General features: G+C 41.5%; 1 protein-coding gene across 5 annotated transcripts in view; it reads right to left on the bottom strand.

The window, feature by feature from the left end:
• The window catches only part of Bard1 (BRCA1 associated RING domain 1), a 72,237-nt gene extending 47,833 nt beyond the window's left edge, over positions 1 to 24,404 (bottom strand). The window contains exons 1-4 of one of the 5 annotated variants that reach the window (XM_036173479.1): positions 24,179 to 24,404; positions 11,274 to 11,330; positions 9,442 to 9,590; positions 2,848 to 3,770 (exon numbers count right to left, since the gene is read on the bottom strand). In XM_036173479.1, coding sequence (XP_036029372.1) covers positions 2,848 to 3,770; positions 9,442 to 9,590; positions 11,274 to 11,330; positions 24,179 to 24,318 — 1,269 coding nt within the window. In that variant the 5' untranslated portion in view covers positions 24,319 to 24,404. The remainder of the gene's footprint in view (positions 1 to 2,847; positions 3,771 to 9,441; positions 9,591 to 11,273; positions 11,331 to 24,178) is intronic. The other 4 variants (XM_036173480.1, XM_036173483.1, XM_036173481.1 and 1 more) reach the window with 4 other exon arrangements.
• Positions 24,405 to 26,363: the final 1,959 nt, after the last annotated feature.

Raw genomic sequence — 26,363 nt, forward strand, 5'->3', positions numbered from 1 at the left:
CACGGCAACTAGGAGGCAGCAGAGAGGAGCAGAAATAATAGGGGAAAAGCTAGTACAAGCTATGCCTGTGAGGATACACTCTCAGTGACTGACTTGTTCCAGAGTTCTATAGTCTCCCCATAGTCGGTTAAAGATTGATTTATTCAATGGACTGACCATTCTTTTGGCCAGAGCCTTTACTGTGTGCCTCAGAGATAACACAGAATTGTGTTTACTAATACCACTGGTGTTTTTTAAACAGAAGGTGGTACCAGGGACTGGGATATTGCTGTGATAGGCCTGACCACATTGTTTGGAGGAATATAGAAGACTTGAGACTTTGGACTAGAAAAGCAATTGATGCTTTAAGCAGTGCTTAACAGGCCATCTTAGTAGAAGCATGGACTACGGTGGTGAGGGTGATGTGAAATGTGGGGCCCAGCTTAAAAGGTTTCAGAGGGGAAGAATATTACTGGCTTGGCCACATTCTTGTGATATTTTGGCAAAAAATGTGGCTGCTTTCTGTTGTCAGGAGCTGAAGTAAAGAGTTTTGGATTAATGGCATTGGCAGAGGAGATTTCAAGACAGCCTAGTATTGACTCTGTTGTGTGGTTATTAGTGGTCATTATATAGGCCTACAGTGAAAAGGAGTGCATGAAGCAAAGAGAAATATAAAAGGCACAGTCTCAGGAGAAAAGAGCACCAGGCAATGTAACGCTGGAGACAAGTCTGGTGCTCAATGAGTTTTGTTTTCGTTTTTTTAAAGCTTAATGCGTCTGGTGGTGATGGCAGCGTAAGCCTTTAATCTCAGCATTCCGGAGGCAGAGGCAGGTGGATCTCTGTGAGTTCAAGGCCAGCCTGGTCTCCAAAGTGAGTTCCAGGAAAGGTACAAAGCTACACAGAGAAACCTTGTCTCGAAAAAACAAACAAAAAAAGCTTAATGCTAAATGGAATAAAGGGTCTGGTGACCTCAGGGCAAGACACCACCAGCTTAATTTTGCAACCTGTAAAAGGAATAAACCTGAGGGATGTCCTTAGCCTAGAAAACATCAGCAAGTCAAAGCTTAAGCAAATGTACATCATCAGGAGAGTTACATTCCAGCCTGAGCAGGCAGCAGAACTTGACAGCTTTGGCCACATGGTTTTAGGGTCAAGAATAAAGGAAAGGACTTGTAGAATCTTCCTTGTCCATTAAAGAAAGCCTTGGAGGCTAGGCATGTGGTAGGCCCTGCATGTAGTCATAGAGGCCATTGCATGGACCTGTAAAGGTGAAGCCTGAATTGTGTTGGAGCCCCCAAAATTTTGGAGATGTAAGGCTATCTGTCAAGGAGAGTTGTAGACTGGAGTCAGCCTAAGAGAAAGAAGTATCCTGCAGTTAACAAAGTTGAAAGGAGCTGGAGTTCTGAAGAGCATCTTGACATCAGACATGGAGATATCAGCCCATTCCAATCTTTTCCTGAAAGAAGGTGGGCACGCAGCTGAAATCAGACAGCAGAATTAGAGTATTTGACTTCCTACAGCTAGACAATTCATTCTTGCTACAAATGAGAAAATGAAGGGGAGAACTAAATGAAAACTATTTCTCAAAAGAAAACTATGTTGATAAACCCACTGGTACTTTTTTTCTTTCTAGACACTGACTATCAAGTCAAATACACAAGTTGGATGCACAGCTATTCTGTAAGGGTGCTTGATTGAGTCCCTGTGTTTGTTGTAAAAACAAACACAAATCAAACAGGTGGGAGTACACATCCACCTCATAATCAGATTTTAAAAGATTGTTAATTAATGGTTTTAAAAGAACAGTACAAATCAATGTTTAAGAGTAGTAAATCGGAATTAGTCAAATAATAATAATAATAATAATAATAATAATAATAATAATATCTGATAATTGGGCTCAAGAAAACAAAATGGGCAACTTTAATTTGGGCAAGATTTTTCAAGTAAATAGCCAATTGAGAAAACTTACACAAAGTAATCATGAACACATCAATGAAGAAAAGTCACCAAGGCACCATCATACCACCATTTTTCCCTATCTATTTATTCTACTGTGGCTTTTTTCCATGCCTAGAACAGACTACAATCTAGTTTATGAGTGGGCCACCTGAATATGCATGCCAAATTTGGTTCGTTTATTTGTCTGTGGTTATTTCTGCTCTAGGATGACATCTGAAACATACTATATTGTTTGTAAAGTTGGATGGAGCATAGTAATTATTAACTAGCTATGTCTAGGAAGCATTAACAATACTCGAACATCTTAAGTGTGGAGATGTTTGATAAATGTGACAAGATGACCAAAAGACTGATTTCCTAAGTCAGTCTCAGCAGAAATCACCTGAAACATAACCAGAAGTGAACTCCAAAAATTCAAGCTGTCCCAAGAGTAGAGGATCCCTAGACGGTGAGTATAGCTGATGGCAGGGTTCCTTACCCCAAACCCCTGTCTCCAGTTTCTACATTAAGGTCTACATAACCAGAAGTGAACTCCAAAAATTCAAGCTGTCCCAAGAGTAGAGGATCCCTAGACGGTGAGTATAGCTGATGGCAGGGTTCCTTACCCCAAACCCCTGTCTCCAGTTTCTACATTAAGGTCTTCAGGTCACTGCCCATGAAGAGAGAACAGGTTCTCCACTCCTTCCTCACTCCCTCTCTTGCTTCTTGATGATGAGGTGAACAGCTTTGTTCCACAACACACACCTACCATAACACATTTAAAGCAGCAGAACCTATTGGGCATGGACAGAAACTTCCCATACTGTGAGATAAATTAAATCTGTTCTCTTACCTCAAGTATTTGTTATAGTAACAGCAAACTAATATGGTCTCATTCCAAGATTTAGTGTAGAGTAGGCAGCCTACCTTAATAGAAGCAATATGAAGCAAAGTCTCTCCTCTGTGGTTTCTTTTCAAGGCTGTGACACCGGGTGACAGCTTCACTGTGGCGGGGCTTGACATCATTTGTCTGTGAGTTGAATTATTCAGCAGAGGTGGGGGTGTGCCCGGTGAAAGGCTAAAGGAGTCATCCGATATGTTACTGTTTCTCCTGAGTGTGACATCAACTTGCCCTGAAGAACAGTCAATTGGCAGCATATTTTCTGCAAGCACTGCTGGCTTAATGCCATCTCTGCTGGGGCTCGAAATGTTGCTCCCACAATTCTTAGAAGTGGGATTGGGAGGCCTGCTGCAGCCTTTGTGATTTCCATTATGCTCTACGAAACGAAGATCTTTTACACAGACCTTCTTCTCAGGGGTCTCTTCATTCTTGTTCACAGTGTCTGGAGACACTATATGCTCAGCCAATGGTAAAGACACTTCAGTCAAGCTTCCAGAAAATTCAGATTCTGCAATAGAGCCACTTGCTAATAAGTCGATTTCACCATTTACCCGTGGACTTTCCGTAACTGGTGTTTGGCTACAGCAGACAACCCTTTCCTCCTTCAGTTCCTCTTTGGAATCAAATCTACTATCTTCTGTCTCTGGCCTTGAACTCCTCTGCTGGTTGATCTCAGCTGAAGCTTTCTTCCGCTGCTTTTTCACAGATGTTCTAGAAGCTGTTTTAGCCCTCTTAGGAATAACTTCAGGGGGACTTGTGGAAACAAATTCATACACTGAGGCTTTCTGGGCTTTGTCACCCTTTGCCTTTGGAGGCTGGGTCTGCACTGACGCTTTATTCACAACATATCTAACCCTCTTACTGCGAGGACTAAACCACATTTTTATGGAGTTGTTCTTCCTTTCTGCATCACCACATAAACTTGACCTCGGTGTGTTGTCTTTTGGATCTGATACAGCAAAAAATAAAAAAAAATAAAAAAAAGGAAAAGAAACAGGCTATGAGGACATGAGGATTAAGTTCTCCATCTTGAGCTACCGATGAATTTGGTTTTAGTTTTCCTAAGGATAGTCACCTTTTATTTTCCTACAGCTACACTACCAATTCTTAAGTGCCTAGAATAGAATAGCTTCCTTTGTTTATTTCTTCACCTCCCATCTCATAAATATACCCCCCAGGTAAAAATCACCTAGGTAGGGAAGAAGAACTGGAAAACACTGTGTTTCAATAAATAAGCCGATTTTAACCCTGCAAGAATGTCACACACGACCCTGCCTAGCAATAACAGCATTCAGGCTATACTCTAAAGAGGCCACCACTTACTTCTTCCTGGTGACATGGGAGCACAGTGAGTGCCATGAAGATAGTAAATACATAAGGCCAGCTACAAGCAAAACTATGTAACTGAATGAGGACAGATTCCCCACAGTCACTGAAATGATTTGCTGAGCGATACACAGTCTACACGGTGTTACTGAGATAGAATCTTGGGAATCAAAACAATGAGAATGAGTTTCCATTCACAGAGAGACCATACATCTAAATTCAACATGGTCTTTTCTCTTCAGTGATAAGTAGATTTTGAAACCCAGCCACTTCTGGTACAATCTCGAGTCTAAAGAAAGGTCAAAATGAAATGTTACCAGAGATTACTTCTTAAGAAGGCCTCAGGATTACAAAGACTTAAAGGTTAATCCTCAAGTAGTCTGTGAAAAGTTGTATTTGGTTTTAATTTATTATTTTAAATGCAGATGATGACATTTTCAACTAAAAATGAATCCAATCTTGATTTCTCAATGTTTATAATACTAATAAGAAGTAGACCTGGGCAGCTACAGGGAAATTAAGGTATGTAAGCAGTGATAACACATTCAATCTACAAACACTACATTTCAGCCTCGGCAAAATGTTTGCTAACTTATAAATGAGCAAATGAGAACACATGAATGTACATGCACACATGCACACAATCCTTGCACTAAGGGGTACTGCCACCTTTGCCCACAGATTTTAATCACCCCACTTGGTCTAACTAAGGAAGGATAACCACAAACAATAAATGTAAATTCTGGATTTTATGCAGCCTATCTAAGATAAAACTGAAAAGCAAAACAACTCAGTTGCTAGAACATAAATCATATTATTAACAGCTACAACTGTTTTATGGATGAATGCTTCTAAGCTTGATAAATTATCATATTCATTTCATGAAGAAAAACATTGGTTCTTCCTCTGCATAGCAAATTTCTTAATGATGACATTTAAAAGAATCTTATTCTCTGAATTTAAATATTTCAGAATATACTATGAAATACCAAGAAACAGACACACACGTGTTACTAAGGAGCTGCTTAGCCAAGTTTTCTTTTTCTTAAAATTTAATAAGTATAGAAAAGAGAAGCAATTAGAAAATGTGATTTCACTATCATTAATCTACATCAAAGGATTATAATGATGTACATTGTGTGCTTCCCAAATTATTCTCTATTATAAGTTACACAACAGAAGTTGAGAAATCTGACTAGCTAGTTCCTTATTTAAAAAAAATGAAAGGGAGGCACTCTGTTAGCCATCTGTGTAACAGTAACACCTTCCCTGAATTATAATTATTCTGTAAGTTAAGATGTATTTAGGTCTATTTAAGAGAACAACAGCAACATGGCCATCCAAACACTCCTCTTCGTCTCTTACAAAGTCACAGCATATATGAAACACTGTGCAATCACTTCAGAAGGACTAGCATCCTTCCCCAAACTAGAGAAGAGAAATGTAAATTGTGTTCCTATGAAAGCACAATCAGTGTGCTTTATTTTAATGTCACCAACACCGACATGTTCCACAAAACTTGACCAGCACCTGCAAGGGCTGATTTAATATGATGGGTTCAGGAGGAAAAGAGAATCTTTAAATCTAACTCTATTAGTAGAAAACAGATTGTTATAAAGAATAAGCTAAAATTATCCATAAATGGCCATCAGGAAACTATGACAACCTCTTCTCTTTAAAGGACACTGAACCGAGAAAAATATGATGAAATGTTTAGAAGCTCCTCTTTGCATACTTCCTATAAATCAGGCTTCTTCATCTCCAGTGTATCACATACCATGTCCACGATCTGACAAGTTCTTCCTAATTACCCACCTTAATTATAGTAATTGCATAGTTTGTAGTAAATGCAAGTAACAAGGTTCATTTGAAAGATAAATTATAAACTACAGGAATTTGTTTAAAGATAGAGCAACCATGAGAGCTGGTTAACCATTCTACTTAGTTTAACATTTTAACATGTGATCACTTAACAGTTACAGAATTTTGGAGTCAGCTAAGGCTTCAGGAATCACTCGGTCTGATGTCCTTGTCTTAAGGGGAGATAATTTTTTTTTTTCTTTTTTTTACAAACTAGCAATCTTCACTTGTTACCAATTCCTGGTTCCTTCTACCTATAAAACATTTCATCTTCTTCCAATGAAATTTAGTTTTAGAAATACTTACTAGATAAACCAGCACAGGCCCTCATTCCATGTACTAAACGAACTATAAAGAAACAGGGAGCCACTGCAGGGGGCACTTCAAGCTGAAACACCCTTCAGAGCTGCCTTGTTTTGAGAAGACTTAGGAAAAAGCTAACGGTGATACAACTTAAAATAGGTATATTTTAAAAACAGAGGTATATTCAGTAAGCTTCTCTAACATTTCTGTGATTTCCTATCAAGATAGCAAAGGCTCACGGTCGGTTTTGTTTTCTTCTTTTAGATTACTTTACGTGTGTGAGTGTGCACACACACATGCGTGTGCACCTGTGTACAAGTGCTCATTCCTGTGTGTGCAGGAAGGCCAGAGGGGGCTGTCAGAGCTATCAGAGCTGGAGTCACGGGTGTTGACGGCATGTTCAGCTTGCAGTGGGAGCACTGGGATCTGCTCTCCAGTCCCACACTGCCAATTTCCAGCCAACTCAACTAGCAAATACCTACTGAATAAACAAATGTTCAAAATAGAAAAACAATAAGAACATATTCTAAAAGGGCTTGGGTCCCACCCTGAACCTTGTTTGAAACTCAGTCTTTCCACCATCCACAAAATACAAACACTATGCTATGATTCAAACAGCCTTCACTGCAGCACATTCTAGGACTCTTAGTCCTTTTTGTACCTCAAAGTGTCGAACACCCTAGTGAGCCACGGCAGATGGCAATTAGCTTACAAAGGCCACACTAGCCTCTTCCTATTTGATCACCATTAAAAATGTCAAGTTATTTATTTATGCATTAAACTGTGAACTTCCTTCTACTCTCTTAATCCACATGCAGAAACCATAACTAATACCTGGTACCTAAACTGTAATCTTAATTAAAGTCTGTATTAGACAGACCCATCCAAGATGAAGCTACACTGGCATGGAGACCCTAGCGCAGTGTGAGGACATGAAGTGAACATGAGAGCAAGCCGTGGGTCTCAGAGAGGACACTTGTGAAACTAAGACTTCAAGCCTCCAGAACCGAGACAGGTTCTTTTATTTCAGCCACCTGGCTTATCACTTTGTGTTACAGCATCTGCCATAACTTAGCACACTACTGCACAGTAATTAGAGACGAGTCGAGTTAAAATAGGACAGTCTCAAAAGTAGAACCCCACAGTTCAGTGCTTGGCCAATAATCTTAGCAATCAGACCTACCTCTAAGAATCTAACGAAAGCAACTTTCAGAGACATATTGTTCATACTGTATAAGTAATTCAAGGAACTCATTGCTTCTTCTCCATTCCCAACTCTGACACTGCCAAAGACACATGGACCCTTACTGGGAATCACTACATCAATTTTCAGTACATATAAGGGCTAGAGAGAGGCCAATTACATCATACACACAATCTTTTCAACTACCAAGTACACAGCATCATAGGCGGTTCTCAAGGAAGAAAAGCATTCAGGTAAGCTAATGACAAAGCTCTTCTCAATGCGGTCTTTTTCTTTTCAAGATTTAATTGATCAACATGTACATGTGCTCATAAGTGCAGGTGCCCCAGAGGCCAGGAGTCAGATCCCCGGGAGATGGAGGTGGAGAAAGTGCCAACTGCCGGACGTGGCAAGTACTAGAACTGAACTCAAGGCCTCTGCAAGAGCAATATGTGCTCTTAACTGCTGAATCATCTCTCTAGCCCCCTCAATACATCTTTTTTTATAATCTTGTTTTTTCTTCTATCGTTTTTTTATTTTCTGAAATTATAATTACATCTGTTCCCTTTCCTCCCTCCAACTCTTCCAAAGTATCTTCCCACCTTGCTTTCTTTCAAATTCATACTCTTTTTCTTTGTTGTTTTATACACACACACACACACACACACACACACACACACACACACAGAGTTGTGTTATTCTTATAATTAGTTATATACACATATACATGCTGCTCAAACAAGAGCAGAACCAATGACACCAACAGACATGCTAGCACCAAAGGGAAAAAAACCTCATGAGGCCTCAAACCTAAACACAGAACGACAGAAAACTAGTGAATGCTGGGAGCTAAAGAAGTGTCCCCCAACTGGATATCCAATACCAAGTTGCCAGTCCTAAACTGAATGCATTAAGAGACTTATAACCACAATACTTTATAAAGCAAGTACTTTACAAAATATATGTACAGACCTGGAAACATAAGTCATAGTACCCCCATAACATATCTTATCACTAAAAAATGGAGTCTAATACAATGACCAAATAACTAAATGTAAACATGGGCTAACTATGACTTACATTCTTAAAAATACAGACCTGTTGTCAATAATCTTTAAAAGCATTTGACTTGTTTAATTTTGTTCAATCAATTTTACTAATAGTTGACAGTTACACTATCACATCAGAATCTAAAGAACAAAAGATTTTAAAAGCCAACAATTTTATATTACCATTATCAATCTTTCATGGCATCCTGAAACACAGGTTCTCCTATAAATACATGCTAAAATGATATGATTTGGTCAATAAAAAGACAACTCCGACATCCAATTATGAAAATTCAAAACACTTTAGTTTCTTTTCACAGCCAATTAGTTCTCAGCAGAAAGCACAATGGGAAGATATATAGTTAATACACAGAGTCTAAGAACAATTTGAAAAACATTAACCCCCATTTAAATAGATAAGAAAAGGAGTGTTAGATTTTTGCTCTTTCAAAATGTGTACCTAATTAATTCAGACTAGAAAAGTGATCCTTTCAAGAATATTGTACTCTATCTTGTAACAGGGTACTTAAGTGAATTAAGCACTATTATAGATAAAATCACTAGCATCTAGTCTACAGAAATTATCCCAACTGTAGAAAGCAGTCAGTTAGACTCTCTGGACTGACACCAAGAAATGAGCACTATTTCTCTTTCTGCTCGTATTAACTATACATGTGACTGCAGGCAAGAGCATTTAACGTCTCTAGACCTTGGCACCTCATCTATCAAGCCAAGACTTAATTATCTCATTTCTCAAAATAAGTTCAAAAAAAAAAGAAACCCTACTAATCTTAAAATTTGAACTACATCATTCAGAATTCTTTGTCCATCTTTCATGTAATCATTATCATTATTAATTTGTCCACTCTTTAACAAAACAGTGATGGTATGTTACTCACCTGAAAGTTTATTGGCATGTAGCAAATTCTGAAGTTTACTATAAAGCTGGATCATGCTGTCCAACTGTCTGTTTATCTTGAGGTCCAGGATCCAGGCTGGGGTACAACACACTGGACATCCTGATCCAACACAGTCACTTATACAAACACTTAAAAAAAATTAAAAGAAAATTCAGCAGAATCTAAACTCCAGTATGAACAGAAGGAAAACAGCGGTTGTCTAACATAGAATGGTAAAGCAGTGTGCTTTGAGAATATGATATGCACATATATGTAAAGTCTGATCAATTTACTATGATGAGACATTATTTAGCATGACACTCTGCCTAATATTTCCCAGCAAACAAATCTATAGCTCCTAAAGGGTAAAGCTTTAGAGATGTGAAGAAATACAGTCTCAATATAAAGGACTATGGACCAGAAACCTCTACATCCATGAACTGAAATAAATCCTCCTCCCCTGTTATACATGTGTGAATGTCAAATGTGTGCTTTAGAGACTACGATTCAAACATAACATTACAAGTCCCTGACAGAATCATGGTTGAATACTTGGTGCTCAACCATGTAGCACCATTTTGGGAGGGAGAGGGAACTTTAAGAAGTGGGGACCCAGCTAGAAAATTCACTAGAGGTATGCCTTTGAAGGTTATACCTAGAGCCAAATCCCCAAATCCTCCCTCCTTTTCCTGACAAAACATCCACTTCCACAGGCTCCTACCACCACGAAGCCCTTCTGCTCTGGATATCGCTCTGTGTAAATAAAATGCTGATTGGTCAGTAGCCAGGCAGGAAGTATAGGCGGGACAAGCAGAGAAGAGAATGCTGGGAACAGGAAGGCTGAGGGGAGAGACACTGCCAGCCGCCGCCATGACAAGAAAGATGTAAGGTACTGGTAAGCCACGAGCCACGTGGCAAAGTATTGATTAGTAGAAATGGGCTAAATATAAGAGTAAGAGCTAGACAATGGTAGGCCTGAGCTAATGGCCAAGCAGTTTAAATAATATAAGTGTCTGTGTGTTTATTTTTTAAGTGGGTTGTTGGACTAACAGGGGTTGGCAGGGGCTGGAGAGAAGGTCTCCAGCTACACCCTTCTCTCACAAGGTTCTCTCCCAAGGCCTTTGAAGGATGACCATGCCCTGCACTTGGCTTACTACACTAACCCCAAGAAGCAAAACTGGTGTTCAAGCACCAAAGACACCAAAGCCAAGCACAGTACCGGAAACCTGAGACCCTGGAATCAAACAAAGCTTTCCTCAGGTAATGTATGCCCGGTATTCCGTCACAGTGACAAAACGTTGACTAATACATGCCCATCAACTGTTTCAATCCGATATTCTGTGACAGCAATGAAAACCTTACTAACAGCCCATGAGAAACTGGGGAATATAGTCTCCCTTGCAGCCTTTAGAGAGAACGAACTCTACCAACATTTATCAGAACCTCATCTTCTGCCTCCTAAACTACAACAATAAACATCTACTGTTTGAAGTCACTCCGCCTTGGAAATTGAAGAATTAGACTTCATTAAATTTTGAAAGATCATTATCTCAGTCATTCAAAACTGGAATATTCAAGAAGACATATCAGAATTATGTCAAAGGCATTGCAGTTTTTTTAAAAAAAACTTTAGCAGAGCTACTTCCGTTGGAACTCTGGACATTCCCCTCTGAGCATTAATTCTTATTTGTAAATGAAAACAGTTCTAAATATCAACTCAAGATAATACACAGACATCACGATTACATCAGAGTGCACATCAAGGCAGACATGATTACATCAGTGTGGACACCAGGACAGACATCGTGATTACGTCAGCTCTCACTACTCACCTACAGAAGATGTGCTCACACCCTCCTAAGCACACGGGCTCCTTCAGAATATTAGTGCTGATAGAAGAAAGGAAGATAAGTTATTGCTACATAAACATTTCATGCCCAATATGCTACAAACTCAAGACCCCTCACTATCTTATTTCTCTCTTTATCAAAGCAGAAAAAATTAAGGATACATTTATTGCAAAGGCTTTAATTCTGCTGGCTATATACCCCATGGACATACTTGCTGTGTTCAAATAGCAATTATCAATGTCAAAACAAGTTTTAGTTCTTTTTATAATGTATCTATTGAGAAGTGAGAGAAAGGGATCAGTGTTCAAGCACCCCCAAACTTCCTCTTTCAACAGCTAAGGTACATCTTCCCTGGCTGACTTGAAGTGAAGCCCATAAATCTCAAAATGTGGCCTGCCATCCAAATGAGAGCATTTCTCAGAGTGAAGAGGGTTGCTTAACTGGATAGAATGTTGGGACAAGGGATACAAACTAGAACTGTCCCAAAAAACTAGGGCATTGGGATACTTTGACCATAATAATACATGGCTTCCCACTTAAAAACAACAAACGAAAACCTAATTGTTTACTATTAAGGAGCCATCTACTTTTTATAGAAGTTTTGACCAAATATGATCATTCTTTCAGTCCACAGCGAGTTGACTGTTTAAACAATTCCAGACACAATTCAAGCTGGCAGTCTTCAGACTGAAGGAAGTCACTACACTAAGAGAAGAGAGGCAAAAGCAAATCTCCCCAGTGCTGTCCATCAGAATGCCTGCTGCCTCTCAAAGTCCTGGGAAAGGACAGGCTCTTATTGTATTTATAGGCCCACTCCACGACCCCTGTAGCCCAGAACTATTTACTATAAACTTCATAATCAAAACCCTAATTTTAACTACATTATTCTTATGAATTCGAGCATCTTACCCACGATTTTGTCACAACCAACTCATACACCTTCTAAGTAAATTTCCTTCCACTAACACTAGGCTGTATATGGCATATTTTAATTCCAATATGTATATGCTAAGCCTTGACACTCAGCAGGGTAATGCGTCAAGAGCACAGCATACAAGTAAAGCCTTTAAAGGACAACCACTTCCTGCACTTGGCTTATTATACCAACCCTAAGACCTTTAGGTGTTTACACCATTATTATCCAATTACCTCTGAACACAAACCACATAAGTAGAGTACAGTTCTCCACATTTCTGCAAAGATCAACCGTTTCACATTGCACATTTTAACAGATATGAACATTAAGGTGAAATGGAGCTCTCAGGAAGAGGCTATGAAGAAAGTGAGAGTATAGCCCCGTTACTCTCAAGCTACTAAAAATGCTGCTCGCTGACATTATAAAACCCATTACTTTCAAAAACTCACAAAAGCTCATTTTTCGACCAAACTACATAGGATAGATTGACAAAATGAGTTTGGTGACCCTGGCAATTAGATGATTGTAACCAGTATTCATGTGGCTTCTATAATTTTTATTAGATTAACTACCAAACTTAACCATCTCATTCATAATTAAGGGCTAATTCTACTTGGTCCCCTATAACATAGACTGCCTACACCTTTTCTGTGTATTTCATATTGCATCATCCTAGCCAAACCCAACCGCTCTCTATCTAGGGTGAAAACTGACCATCTTTGTAGTTCACCCAATTCTGTATTCAGCCCAGACTACAAGGTTTAATGATTCAGAGCCACTTTTGCTACTGACATAAGATACTTGTAAATGCAAGTTCATAATGCTAGATAGGGGTTCCCTGCCTTATTTGCTCAGGCTCTGGATACCACAATAAAAACTGAAGGAAGCCCAGGGTGGTGGCAGACGCCTTTAATCCCAGTACTCAGGAGGCAGAGGCAGGTGGATCTCTGTGAGTTCTAGCTCAGCCTGGTCTACCCATGACAGCCAGGACTACACAGAGAAACCCTGTCTCAAAAAACAAAAGTGGGGGGGGGGAAAACGACAGAAGGGTGGTTGACATGGTGTGCACATCTAATTCCCTACACCCAGAAAGCAGAAATAGGAGAATCCTACGTTTAAGGACATCTTGTGCTTCACAATGAGTTCCCAGCCATCTTGGCCTAAAAAAAAACTGATACTCTATCCAAAATGAATAGGAGACAAAAAGGAAAAAAATATGTCTCTAAAAAGTAGTATTCTTTATATCTCCACAATGATAAAACGATCGATAAGTAAAACGTCAAGCAATGACTACATGGTTATTCAAAGCTACCCGTACTTCTAAGTCCCTCACACGGTATGACTCTGTGGCCATCTAGCCCCCCTGCTACCTGTTTCCTGACCTCATCTCTTCTCTGGTCTCAGAGCAGAAGCCCTTCCTCGGGTACTCTTCATTCCTGAGATGGGCTGCTCTCAAGCTCCTATATCTCATTAAAGTTTGTGGCCATCACGGTTTGAATCACCCCGCTTTCACACTCATGTAAGCATACACAGGTAATGTGGTGGTTGGAAAGAAAATGGCATCCATAGGGAGTGGCACTATTTAGGACATGCAGTTTTGTTGGAGTGGGTATGGCCTTGCTGGAGGAAGTGGGGGTGGGCTTTGAGGTCTCCCAAGCTCAAGTTAAGCCCAGTGACACAATTCACTTCCTGTTGCCTACAGATCAAGATGTAAACCTCTCAGCTCCTTCTCCAGCCCCATGTCTGCCTGCATACTGCCATGCCCCACTCCCCATGATGATAATGGACTAAACCTCTGAAACTGTAAGCCACCCCAATTAAATCTTTTCCTTTATAAGAGTAGCTGTGGTCATGGTGCCTTTTCACAGCATGAGAAAAACTTAAGCCAGGTAACCTCCCCTTCAACCTGAAAAAACCCACATTTGGCCCCCACCACCCATTCTACTGTCTCCCACAACTGAACTAAGTGCTCCACCAGTAAATCCGTCATTACCATCTTAGCATTGGCTCGTACCTCAACAAAGCTCTCCCGAGGGTGTTGGTTCTTTCTCCTCCCTGACTTCCCTGTGAAGCTGTACTGACCTCATCTTCTTCCTGAAGCCTCTCCTCCCACTGCATCTTCATTTGCTCACAGCGCCTCTCTCTCCCTGCCTACTTCAGCACTGCCTGAACTGCTCTACTTCCTACCCTCCATGGCAGCAGATCTCCACAACGCAGTCAGTCAACAGCCTCCTGGCTTCCTCTGGTACCACTAAGCTCAATGTCTGCATTCTGTTTCTAAGCCTCCTATTTCCTTGCTAAGATAACTCTGAACCTTTTCTATAGTTCTTACCTTTCACCCTAGCAATCATATGCTACCCTGTGATTAGCAGTGGCATAATATCTATGAATAACTGATCAGTAGAACTATTCTAGTTAGTGGGACAGACTGGCTTGTTTAACAAATGAAGACATGGGAACTGTGAGTGAGTTCTATGTGGGTTCTGAGGAGAAGAGCAGTGAGGGAAATGTGACGGTCAATTTGAGAGAAGGCAGGCCAACTTCAAGGGAAGGTACAAGGTAGACACTGCAGAGGTGGAGTTTATCTATGTCAAAGCTAAACTTTTGGTTAAGAAGATAGCAAGAATGAAAGAATTTTATCTTACAATTAAGAGATACTGACCAAAATCTTAAATGCACACAACTTTAACTCAATTATTAAAGCTGCAGGAATTTCTGTTGAGTATAATAGATACCTGTAAATAATGAAGCTTCAAAACAGCAAACATTTTCTGGTTTAGTCTTTAAAAGCTTCCAGAGACTAAGAAACAATACACTAAACCCACACAAGATCAAGACAGCCAAAGCACAGATGAGGCAGTGATCTCCAGGCCTCAAGCCTTACAAATGAGATCCACAGACATGCCAGGGAGAGAAGAATCATGTTGAGGGTGTGGCTACTGGGAGGTTTCCCATGCTCCTGTGGACAGCCCCCCACACACAGGGCAGCACAAATAGAACTTAATGGGTTGAAAGAAAATTTCAAGAGATGATGTTGGAAGCAGGGTGGGTTGGGAGAGTATAGGAGGAACTAGAGGGGAAAATAGGGGATAACTATGATTGTATTTCATTAGATACATGTATAAAACCCTCAAAACTAAAGATAAATGTTTAAAAAGTAAAACGTCTTTGCTGCCTTGAAGGCCCCAGGACAAAGCTATTTGAAATTTCAAAATATGAAAAAGAAATCCAATTAAAATGTCATATACATTGTTTAAAAAGAAACCGGCACATAGGACTTTTCAAAGGTTGTGAGAGGCGTGACAGAATAGTGGAGTGAAGACTTAATTAGTAATGGTGAGTGCTATTCCCAGTCAGGTACCTTCTACAGTACAGTTTAGTACAGAATAAGAAAATTCAGTTTGGAGAGTAAGAAGGAAGGAAATAGCATCTAAACTAGAAAACAACCTAGAAATGGGGATATAAATGTCATCTGAAAACCTAGAGGTAAAAAATGAATTGAAGTCAAATATAGACCTCAGAAGCGATGAGCTAAGGAATGTATTCACTACAGGCTTTTTCCTTATGTTCGTGCATAGGCCTTTAAAATCTGGTAAAATACTCCAGCACTGAGCGTTACTACAAGACTACAAGCAACTTAAATCTTTAGCAGTGAGACAATGGCTAAACCTTCATGTACAGTGTTGTCTCATATGGAGGCACACACAGAGAATCTCTTCAAGGATACACAAGCAACTGAAAAGCTTGAGTTACCAGACAATCAAGGATCAACCTTATCTGCCACTCACTCCTTCAGGAGTATTATTTTAAATTAAACATTTTACCACGACAGCGCCCTTCAGAATCTGGTGACAGCAAAGCCATGCAGTAGGACCGACCCTTCCTGTTCTTCTCCTGAAGAAGCTCTGCTATGGTTGGGCCAGTGTCTGTGACAATTCCCACATGTCCTCTATCCAGCTTCAGCCCCACAACTTTGACTGAACTGTTCTCCAAGTCTAAAATATACTTCCCTCTATACAACAAATATGAACATCTGATACACTCAACACACTACTCAAACACTATAGAGGAACACACAAAAATGACACTAAACAAATAAATAAGCAGAGAACTTTGTGGATTTCAGGTCCATCCCAGGACTTGAGGCAATTACCAGGCAGGTGAGGAACACTAATCTGACTCTGCCATTCCTTCCTAAGGGGCTTGCAATCTAGTGGGGGACTGTAGAGACAAATTAATACATGACCTAAGGGAGAAAGAAAATGTTCTAAACTTCCAAAGAGCAGCAATGGCATCTAATTGGGGCTCTGGAATTTAATGCTGAAAACAAAGGCTTTTACTTTACCCACCGATGCTCATTTCCTTCTCGCCAAACAGACTATAGCCTTTCACATGAGACCTTTTCTTTTTTAAGTCCCCCGTCCCTTTTACCCACCTAGCATGGATCTCAATAACCCTCACAGGATGAAGCAAATGGAAGACTTGGTGCAAAAATCCATCACTCTACCTTTACCCCCTTTTCCATGATATAGAAATACACCGCAGAGGAAAAACTGCAGACAAGACACTTACTTGATAAGGAGATCTTTAAAAAACTCCACACCTCTTAAAAACTCAGCTTTACAACTCTCAACTACACTCACGCTTCTCTAACTTTCTACATAGGATATGAGGAGATCAGGGTAGCCCATGCATTGGAACTTAAAGATAACTAAACAGGGAGAACAGCAGTTTCTACAAAAATCCTACTGATAAAATTTCCTTTACGAAGGAAAATTGAATTCAATTGAGATTATACTAATGAAGCAGAAGTATTTAACTAAATGGCTCCCCTAAACTCCCATGAGGTGCCAACTGCTAGTTAATTTTAGATGGAACAAGTACTCCAGTGCCCTTACATGTTAGCGTATCCTCAAGGGATTTTTAAGTTGTAGATCAGTGTATTTAACATAAAATTGTACAAATTTTCCAAGCCAATTAAGCAATTTGCTACATCTCCCTTTAAGAGAATAAGCAGCGTCTTTGGTAAGTAAGGTAAAAGGTAAATGAACAATACCTTATCTGTTTGGTTTGGGCTTTATGTTTGTTTGTTTGAGACATTCTTCCTATATAGTTCAAGCTAATCTCAACTCATAATGTTCTTGCTTCTACCTCTAAGTACATGAGCCATCATGCCCAACTGAGCATACTATTCTTTATCTCTATTTCTTTCCTTTTATTCAAGAGAGATTTCTTTCTCACATAATATATCCTGATTACAATTTCCCCTCTCTACTCTTCCTTCCAGTTCCTCCCCACTCCAACCCCTCAACCAGATCTCATTAGAGACAAGCAGACTTCTACAGGATGATAAAAATCAAACAAAAACTAACATATCAGAATAGGATAAAACAAACAACTAGAAGGTAAAGAACCCAAGAAATGGTGCAAGGGAAAGAAAGATACAGCTGGAAAGACCACTCATTCCCACTCAGGCATCCCATAAAATCAGAACTGGAAGCCATAATATAAGCACCAGGTTCAGACCCAAACAGGCCTGATGAATACTGCTTCAGTCTCTGCGAGTTCCTATGAGCTCTGCTCTTGCTGATTCAGAGGCCTTGTTCTCTGGTGTCCTCCATCACTCTGGCTCTTACACTCTTTCTGCCTCCTCTTCCACAGGGTTTTCTGAGACCTGAGAGGAGGGATTTGATGGAGACATCCCATTTTGGGCTGAGTGTTCCGAGGTGTCTCCTCTCTGAATATTGTCTGGTTGTGGATCTCTGTCTTTGTTTCCATCTGCTGCAGGAGGAAGCTTCTCTGATGGTGGCTGAGCAAGGCACTGATCTGCTTCCCTGGCCGGAGTCTCTTTGTGATGACTTTTTGTCAGATTCAGGTAAATCACATGGGAAAACTTTAAATTTGTATTTAAGTGCTTAGTGTCCACAATTGTTGAATGAATAAGACAATTATCCAAAAAGTAAATGCACAACAGAATTTCAGTAATGACTAATTATAGTAGATCCTATCCTAGGAGAATCTCTACACAAGCCCCAGTGACTGGCAGGTAGACCTGACCGAGCAGAGTTGTGTCTGTCTTCTATTCCCTTTCCTCCAAAGTAAAACAACATCTAAGCAGCCGCTGCTCTGGCTGTCTTTTAAAGCTTCATCCCTTTCATCTGCCATTCGAATGCTGGATTTCAAGGCTCACACTTAGGCGTTCCTTTCTTCCCTTCTCATTTCTAGAAATAGACTTCAATAACATGTAAGTAACTCTTGGATGTATCCATTGTCACTCCCTAATGTCTCCTCTGAGCCCGGACCTGCTTACCAGTAATACTTTCGCTTATGGTATAAGGGACAGAAAAGGGGGCATCCAGCTGCACTCAGTGACATGCACTGGCTATCCAGCTGCACTCAGTGAAATGCACCAGCCATCCTACCACTAGGGAGGCTGAGGAGTGAGAATCTGTGAGTTTGGGACCAACCTAAGCAACATAATAAGACCCTGTCTTAAAATTAAAGAAAGGTGTCCCATGTATATGATAAATTTCTCCAGAAGTCACAAGCCCTATACAACAGCAGCTAGGCCTTCAGCCATACTGGGACTGCATATATGGTAGTTTTAACTCTGAATCTCAGAAGTCAGACTGACCTACATGGACAGCTGCCTTGAGGCCTTAACCACTGTTCAGTATTGGTAATTAACACTAGAAACCAATGGAGGATTCTCTTGTGCTCTTGATGAATTAAGTAGGTCATCTTGGTATCACCACTTTGAAACTGGGACCTACTTAACCTAATTTTTTTCATTCATTATTTTAACATTAAGAAACATTATATCTGGTACTGTGGCTAAAACTGTGAACCTGCCTTTATGAGAACTATACCATGACTGAAGGAGGCAGATATCAAGCCAATAAGTAAAATAACACATAAATAAATTCCATGAATAAATGATTTCTAGACTGGAGGATATGGTGCAAGCTGGACACGATCTGTGCCCTCTTTACATAGATGTTAAGTTTCTATTAAAGGCTTTACACAATGCTGACAATTACGAAATCTGTACATTCGAGACAGCTTTAAAAGGCAGTTCATTTCTGTCGTCATTTGATAGCTAAGGACATCAGAATTCTAGGAGGCCACAGGAACAGCTTTCCTTGGGAAGTCAGCTGTGCTAGTTCATTTTTTTAATTGTCAATTAGATACAACCTAGACTAACTTGGGTCAAGAGAACTTCAATTGAAAAATTGCCTGATCAGATTGGCTATTGTGTTGATTGACAATTGATGTAGAGAGCCCAGGCCACTGTGGGCAGCTTGGGCCTGGGCTGGATAAGTAAGCCAGCTGAACTCTGGTTAGAGAGCAGGCAGTATTCCACAGCTTCAGTTCCCACTTCCAGTTTCCTGTCTTGAGTTCCTGCCATGGTCTCCCTTGGTGACTGACCCTTACCCAGAAATATAAGCTGAAATAAATCCTTTTCTCTCCAAATTGCTCTTGGTCATGGTGTTATTCAAACAACAGTGAACATTAATTATGTAAACTAAATGAACATTTTATAGTTAGGCTACTTATCCCTCAAGATCTAACTGGTCTTAACTCCTAGACCATCTAACCCACTCCCATTTACTCTACAATTTTTAGCATACAATCATTTGCTAATATCCCCACCACCACCACCACCACTGTGACCAATGGTTCCATTAATAAAAATCTACCCACATCTCAAAGGCACAAGTGCAAAGCCCATGTGGCTCGCCTCTGCTATACAGACTAAACCAAAGTTCATTCCTCTACATCTTTTGGGCCTTCAACATCAATTACCCTGAATTGTGTATCCTTTACTCTCCTTAAAATTGAGCACATATGCCTTGCAGGTAGAAAATGCATTGCCACTACTATGCCTCAGTGATTTCTTGTTCTAATGAATAACCAACCAGTGCCACAGCAAACCAGAGGGAGCAATCATCCTACTTAAGGATCACTGGCCTGTAAGAATCACTCTGAAGAATCAAAACTCCTAAAGAAAGGCAAGAGCTAAATGCTAGAGTCAGGAAATCTGTGCTTCCTTTTAGGAACATTCACATACCATTTAGTATGAAACAGGTAATCTTATTAATATTGAGTAAACAATGCATAAACAAAGAATAATAACACTGACCCAGGATCTGAAGCTGGGCTGGGATGGGATGGCAGGTGTCTATCTATCTCCTTTATTTGTATGTATACTTGTAGGCATTGTGTATACATGTGTGGTACATGCATGTGTAGGCACATGCAGAGGCCAGAGCTAATGCTAGGATATCATCCTCAATCATTTCACCTAATTTTTTGAGACAATCTTACTTAACCTAGAGATAATTATTTCAGCCACACCGTCTCCCTCCACCCCCCACATTGAGGTTACATGTGTGCACACCCAGCCTCACTATTATGTGGAAGCTGGGGGGGTCTGAATTCGGATTCTCATGCTTGTACAGCAAACACTTTAACCACTGAAAAACCTACCCAGCCCCTGGAATCCATGTATAATGCTGTGGTCCCAGCACTCTCAAGGCTGAGGTAGGAGGATCCCAAATTTAAAGCCCACATGGACTACAGAGCAAGATCCTATATCTCAAAATCCCCCAAAAAGACATTTAAAAAAAAAAAAAAAAAAGCCAAGTTCTCATCTATAATCTCTACATTTAGGTGGCTAAGTCAGGAGGATCACTATGTGCCTAAGGCCACCCTGGGCTACACAGTGAGTACCAAGACAGTTTGAACCACAGAGCAAAAAGAATGCCTCAAAAGACACATGCTCATGCACACACATAGATATGTATATTCACTTACATGTAAAATAAATTGTCTTTTAAATAAGGGATAACTTGAAAAAAGAAAATCAACCATCTTCAAAGTTAGGATTACATTTAATCTTCTCTTAAGTGATAGAAAAAGCTCAAAATACAATTGGCATAAAAAGCCCAACCCTCTCTACCCCAAAAATGTGCCAGGAAGTACCTAATTAGTTTTAATTCACAAAAGAGCACCAGGGAAGACCTGGAGTTTTGACAGGGCAGCTTCTATATGCATGTCCTGCTTCCTTTAGGAACACAATAGTATTCTGCTTTCTGCTGGCCTCTCAAACAATAATGTCTTCCGGTCTCTCCCCCCCCCCCCCATCTTTAAATAGCTTCTGTTTCGTTGTGAGCCTTGGTCCAAACATAAATGTCACATCTGGCCTCTTGGACACTTTCACCAGCTTCACCTTGAAGTCAGAGTCATGTTAAAGGTCACAAAAGGATGCCCTGTAATGTAGCCCAGAAACATAGCCAATCCGCTGTAAGAGCAAGTCTTGCTTGCTACAAAACAGATCCAATGTGCTCCACAAGACAGGTGACAGCTGGGAGCAGCAGAGAGAGGACAGCTGCAAGCTGAATGTGAGGGCAATCGGGGTAATCACCAGCCTGCCAGGGAGGACTCTGAAGCTCTGTAAAAGGACACACACAATTTCAAATAACATGACACTCCGGATGATGATGAGCCGAAGCAAGCAGCAGACCATCCTGGGTAGCTCTTTTCTAGCAAGTAAGAAGGAGGGGAGAGGGAGAGGCAGAGAGAGCTTGACGGACAGGGAAAGGGGAAAAGAAAACACTCCCAATGTGACAGAAATCATTTTCTGTGCAATGTAAAACTGCATGCTCAAAAGCTCTTTTTTTTTTTTTTTTTTTTTTTTTTGGTTTTTCGGGACAGGGTTTCTCTGTGTAGTTTTGCGCGTTTCTTGGAACTCACTCTGTAGCCCAGGCTGGCCTTGAAATCACAGAGATCCACCTGGCTCTGCCTCCCGAGTGCTGGGATTAAAGGCATGTGCCGCCACCACCCAGTGCTCAAAGGCTCTTTAAACTTAAGTTTCCTTTATTAAAACTCAGTCTGAAGCTGGGCATGGTGGCATACATCTGTAATCCTAATGCTAAGGAGGGTACAGCCGGAGATCACTGAATTTAAGGATAGCATGGGTATATAATACCTTCCAGGCTAGCCTAGACTACATACCAGGTATTAACAGAAAAAAAACAATACAAAACTAAGTTTGGAAAGTTGTTGTCTCTAGTCCAAATCAAGCCAGCAGCCTGCTTTTCTACAGCCTTCAAACAAAGAACGCTTTTATATTTCTGTTTCGATTTGGTTTTTGAGACCAGATCTAACTATGTAGCCTGGGCTGGCCTGGAACTTTATGAAGAAGGCAAGACTGGCTAGAAACTCAGAGAGCCATCTGATTGTAACTGCCTCCAGAGAGCTTAAATTAAAGGCATGAGGGCTGCTTTAACCTTTTTAAAGAAAGGAAGAAAATGGACTATATTTGTGGCTACAAAATCTACGGAGTTTTTGCTGACACTTCAGAGGAAAACATGAACTCAAGGCCCTCTATGAAATTATATCATCTAATAGTTAAATTTAGTTCATCTACCATAGGTTCATATACTAAAAAAAAAAAAAAAAAGAAAAAAAAGGAATCCAATATTCTCTAGCCAATTGGATGTGATATAGTCAAGTCTGGGCCTAACTACTGCTGTCTGTCTTCAGGCTCTCAGCTCTCATCTCACTTAATTTAGATGGTAAAGAAATAGTTGGCAGGTGGTAAAAAGGGAAACTGTTCAATTTTAGGACAATCTATACATTATTAATATATTTTACCTAATTAGTCTTTTCCAAATGGTTCAGCCAACGGTCTAAATCACCTTTTCATCACGTTTTTGTAACCGTTTATGATACTCATCACGGGAAACAATTTACAGGTATAACTACATTTAATCTTCTCTCCCAAATAGAAGGTTTGGGATCACTGAGGCAGAGTGACAGAAACACGGGGGGGGGGGGGGGGGGGGGTGTCTGTTTTGCTTATATTCAAACACCATCGCCATGGTACGTCTTAAGTGTGCCACAAATGTTTATTATTCACAAAATAGCACACTAATGAGCAAATCATTATTACTGAGGTACAGAGAGGATCAAAGATGTGGCTGGAACCTGAACTCAAGTGGTCTGACACACCCTACGTGAAATGTTGATGCCATCCAAGTGTCTACCTTTGGTTCCACTATTGAACTAGTGTGCGCCATCCTGGGCTTCTGCTATCGCAATTACAGTTTCAGATAAAGTCTACGCCACAAAGGATGACCCATATGCTTCAGGAAAACGTAAGCACAGCTTAGCATATCTTCATGCTAGGAAATGTCTTCATGCCGATTTTCTAAGGACTGTATTGTCATGCTTTCAGATGCTAAGATTTTGTAAATAACAACAATAATAATGTGAGTGCAAAATTCGGTGTCAGTTAATTCTTACTTTAAAAAAAAAAGTTGCTGTTTAACACTACAGTAATTTGAGTGCTAGAGGCTGATGGTTCAGCATTCACTACGGCCAAAGAGAAAAATGGGTTATAGAGGGTCACTTCCTGGGTCATATTCGACAAACTGCTACAGGGAAGGAAGTTATTTTGGACAGAATAAAATCCTTGATAGGGCGTGGTGGAGATCAGTGCTACTGTACCATAATCTCTCCATCCACCAAACTGGGGGGAAGAATTGCGATGGCCACCCCACTGCCGTCGCCAAACTACCCCTAACCAGGTCACCATCCATCCATCCATCCCGCCCGCCCGCCCGCTCGCTCTCCCCCACGCCGAGGCTGCTACTAGGAAAAGGTCCAAAGGGTCAGCATCAAAGGGGCTGTCGTGGCCCAGAACCAGCGGACCGCCTTCCATCTGAACACCGACCCAAGGACCCGAGAAGCCTTAGCCCCACCCATCTCGGAACGTCACCTTCGGGGAGGGGCCAGGGAGCCGAGTTCCCCTAGGCCACGCCCCCAAGGCTGTTCTCCCGCGAAAATTCGAAAAGCGCCGTTGGAACCCAAGTTTGCGGCTGAAAGAGTGGAAAGCCGCTCAGAAAAGACAGCAACGGGTCCCGGAGCGGGGCAGGCGACAGCAGCTCGCTAGCCCGGTCCTTACCAGCGGGAGCAGCGCAGCAGCCTCTCCAGGCGGGCGAGCGCCGCGCGGCTGTGGGCCCAGGGCCCGCCGTCAGCCGGCTCCATGGCGGGAGCCGGAGCAGGCTGGTTCCCCGAGCGGACCGTCGGCGGCCTGCGCGGCATCCCCTCGGAGGGCGGGGGTCAGGTTTGCTCGGGTGCCGCACCCCGCTGGTCACCGCTGCCGGATCCCGCGGCGCACGGAGGTTCGGGGCCGGAGGGTCGCCCGGGGCTGGGCTGGGCTGCGGCCGCCGCCACCGCCGCCGAAACGCGCTGAAATTCCCCGGGATGGAGGGGGCGCGGCTTGAGGCCACGCCCTCAGGGGCTGGGGGCGGAGTTTCAGAAACGCACTTCAAGTTCCGGAAACGGAGGGGCGAGGCTTGAGGCCACGCCCTCAGGGGTTGCGTGCGGGACGGCGGAAATGTTGCCAATGTCCCTGGGTACAGGTCATGACCTCAAACACCCCGGGAGGCGGGACGTAACGAGCTCGAACTTCCTGAGCGCCAAGCAGAGGGGCGGGGCCTTGAAGGGCGGGGCCCAGCGTGGGTTTCCATTCCCGAGCTGAGCTACCCCCCCCCCCCCCCCCCCCCCCCCCCCCCGGGGTAGCTGGAGTCTACTGCACCCACGTCCCCAAAAACTATCGGCAAGAATGGCATTTGACTCTACTGTTGAACTTGGACAAACTTTACCCATGTCAATGAAAGTACTACCCTTTACATAAGCAAGTTTTCTTTTCCTTCTTGCTGTAAGAACCCGGTAAAAAGAAGGTTTCCATCGAGTTTTAACTAGCTGTAGATATCTGATCAAGGGCATGTCTGAGAAGTCTGGTTTACTTTTAAAATATGAAAAATTGCATAAAACGATTTTGTTTGCTAAAGAGTATAAGAGTATCTACCTTCCTCCGGGATATATATATATATATATATATATATATATATATATATATATATATATATTTTATTTTATTTTTTTTTTAAAGCAGGGTCTGTTTGCCAAGCTTGTTAAAACTGTAGCTAAGGATGACCTTGAACTTCCTCAGTTTCTGATCTTCCACCTCACGATCGATATGGGATTACAGATAATGTACCACTATGCCCAGTTTTGTGGCGCTGTATTAAGCCTAGAGCTCCTTCATGCTAGAAGCATTCTACCAGCCATTTCCCCAACCCTCCTGGGGAGCTGAATATTTTACAAGTAGCTCTAGGCAAGCAGTGCCTTGCCTCTCCAGGACTTCCACCCTATTTACACATTCTTGCATTTCCCCCTACTTTAATCTACCTACTTCTCAGTTTAACATTCCCAAGTGCCTACTTCCCCAAAATTGTTGCTACAGCCTTCTTTCTGGAAACCACACATCTGCGTAGGTCTCCTCCAATCCTTAGGCCTCACTAACACAATCTAAAACATTGCCAAACACAAAATTTATCTTGGCATTACCCTGATTAAACTCTAAAGGTCAGCAGGCCGGTGGTGGCAGCATACCTTTAATCTCAGCACTCCAGAGGCACAGGCAGAGACAGTCAGATCTCTGAGTTCATGGCCAACCTGGTCTACAGGGTTCCATGATAGCCTGAGAAACGCTGTGTCGAAAAACCAAAAATAAAAATAAAACTCTAAAGGTATTTCCTGCTTTCTGATAAGGTGGCCTATGCCAACCTGGGGAACATGCCATGTTGTCCCATGGAGCTTTTCTTCAACTCATCAGAGGTCTCTCTATCTTTCTACCTCTGGGCTTGTACACAAAGATTCACTTTGGAACCAGATTGGCTCAATCATCAGTCCTTGACAGATTTTCCTGATCCTCCATTTAGGCTCTCCCAGGTACTTCAACAGCACAGTCTGTAGCATGTACAAATGTGCATGAGCATTTATATGAGCATGTTTTCTCCTCTCGCTCCAAGCCCCAAAAGGCCAGAGATCCCCTACATCTGGCCTGTTCCTTAATATAGTGCCAGCGTATATGTGTAGTGTGGGACTCTAAGTCCAGCTGAAGATTTGAATTATGGACAGTAGGAGCCAGGTCTATTGTAAGTGATCTGCTTCAAGCCTCAGAGAGTACTACAACATGGGACTGAATACAACATGGGACTGAGTCACTGTGTCTGCCCCAGTTCGAGAGTTGAAGCCCTTGCCACAAATAGGATGGCATTTGGCGGCCATGCCCGATGGAG

The sequence above is a fragment of the Onychomys torridus genome, chromosome 23 (genome assembly GCF_903995425.1).
Source record: "Onychomys torridus chromosome 23, mOncTor1.1, whole genome shotgun sequence".
NCBI lineage: Eukaryota > Metazoa > Chordata > Mammalia > Rodentia > Cricetidae > Onychomys > Onychomys torridus.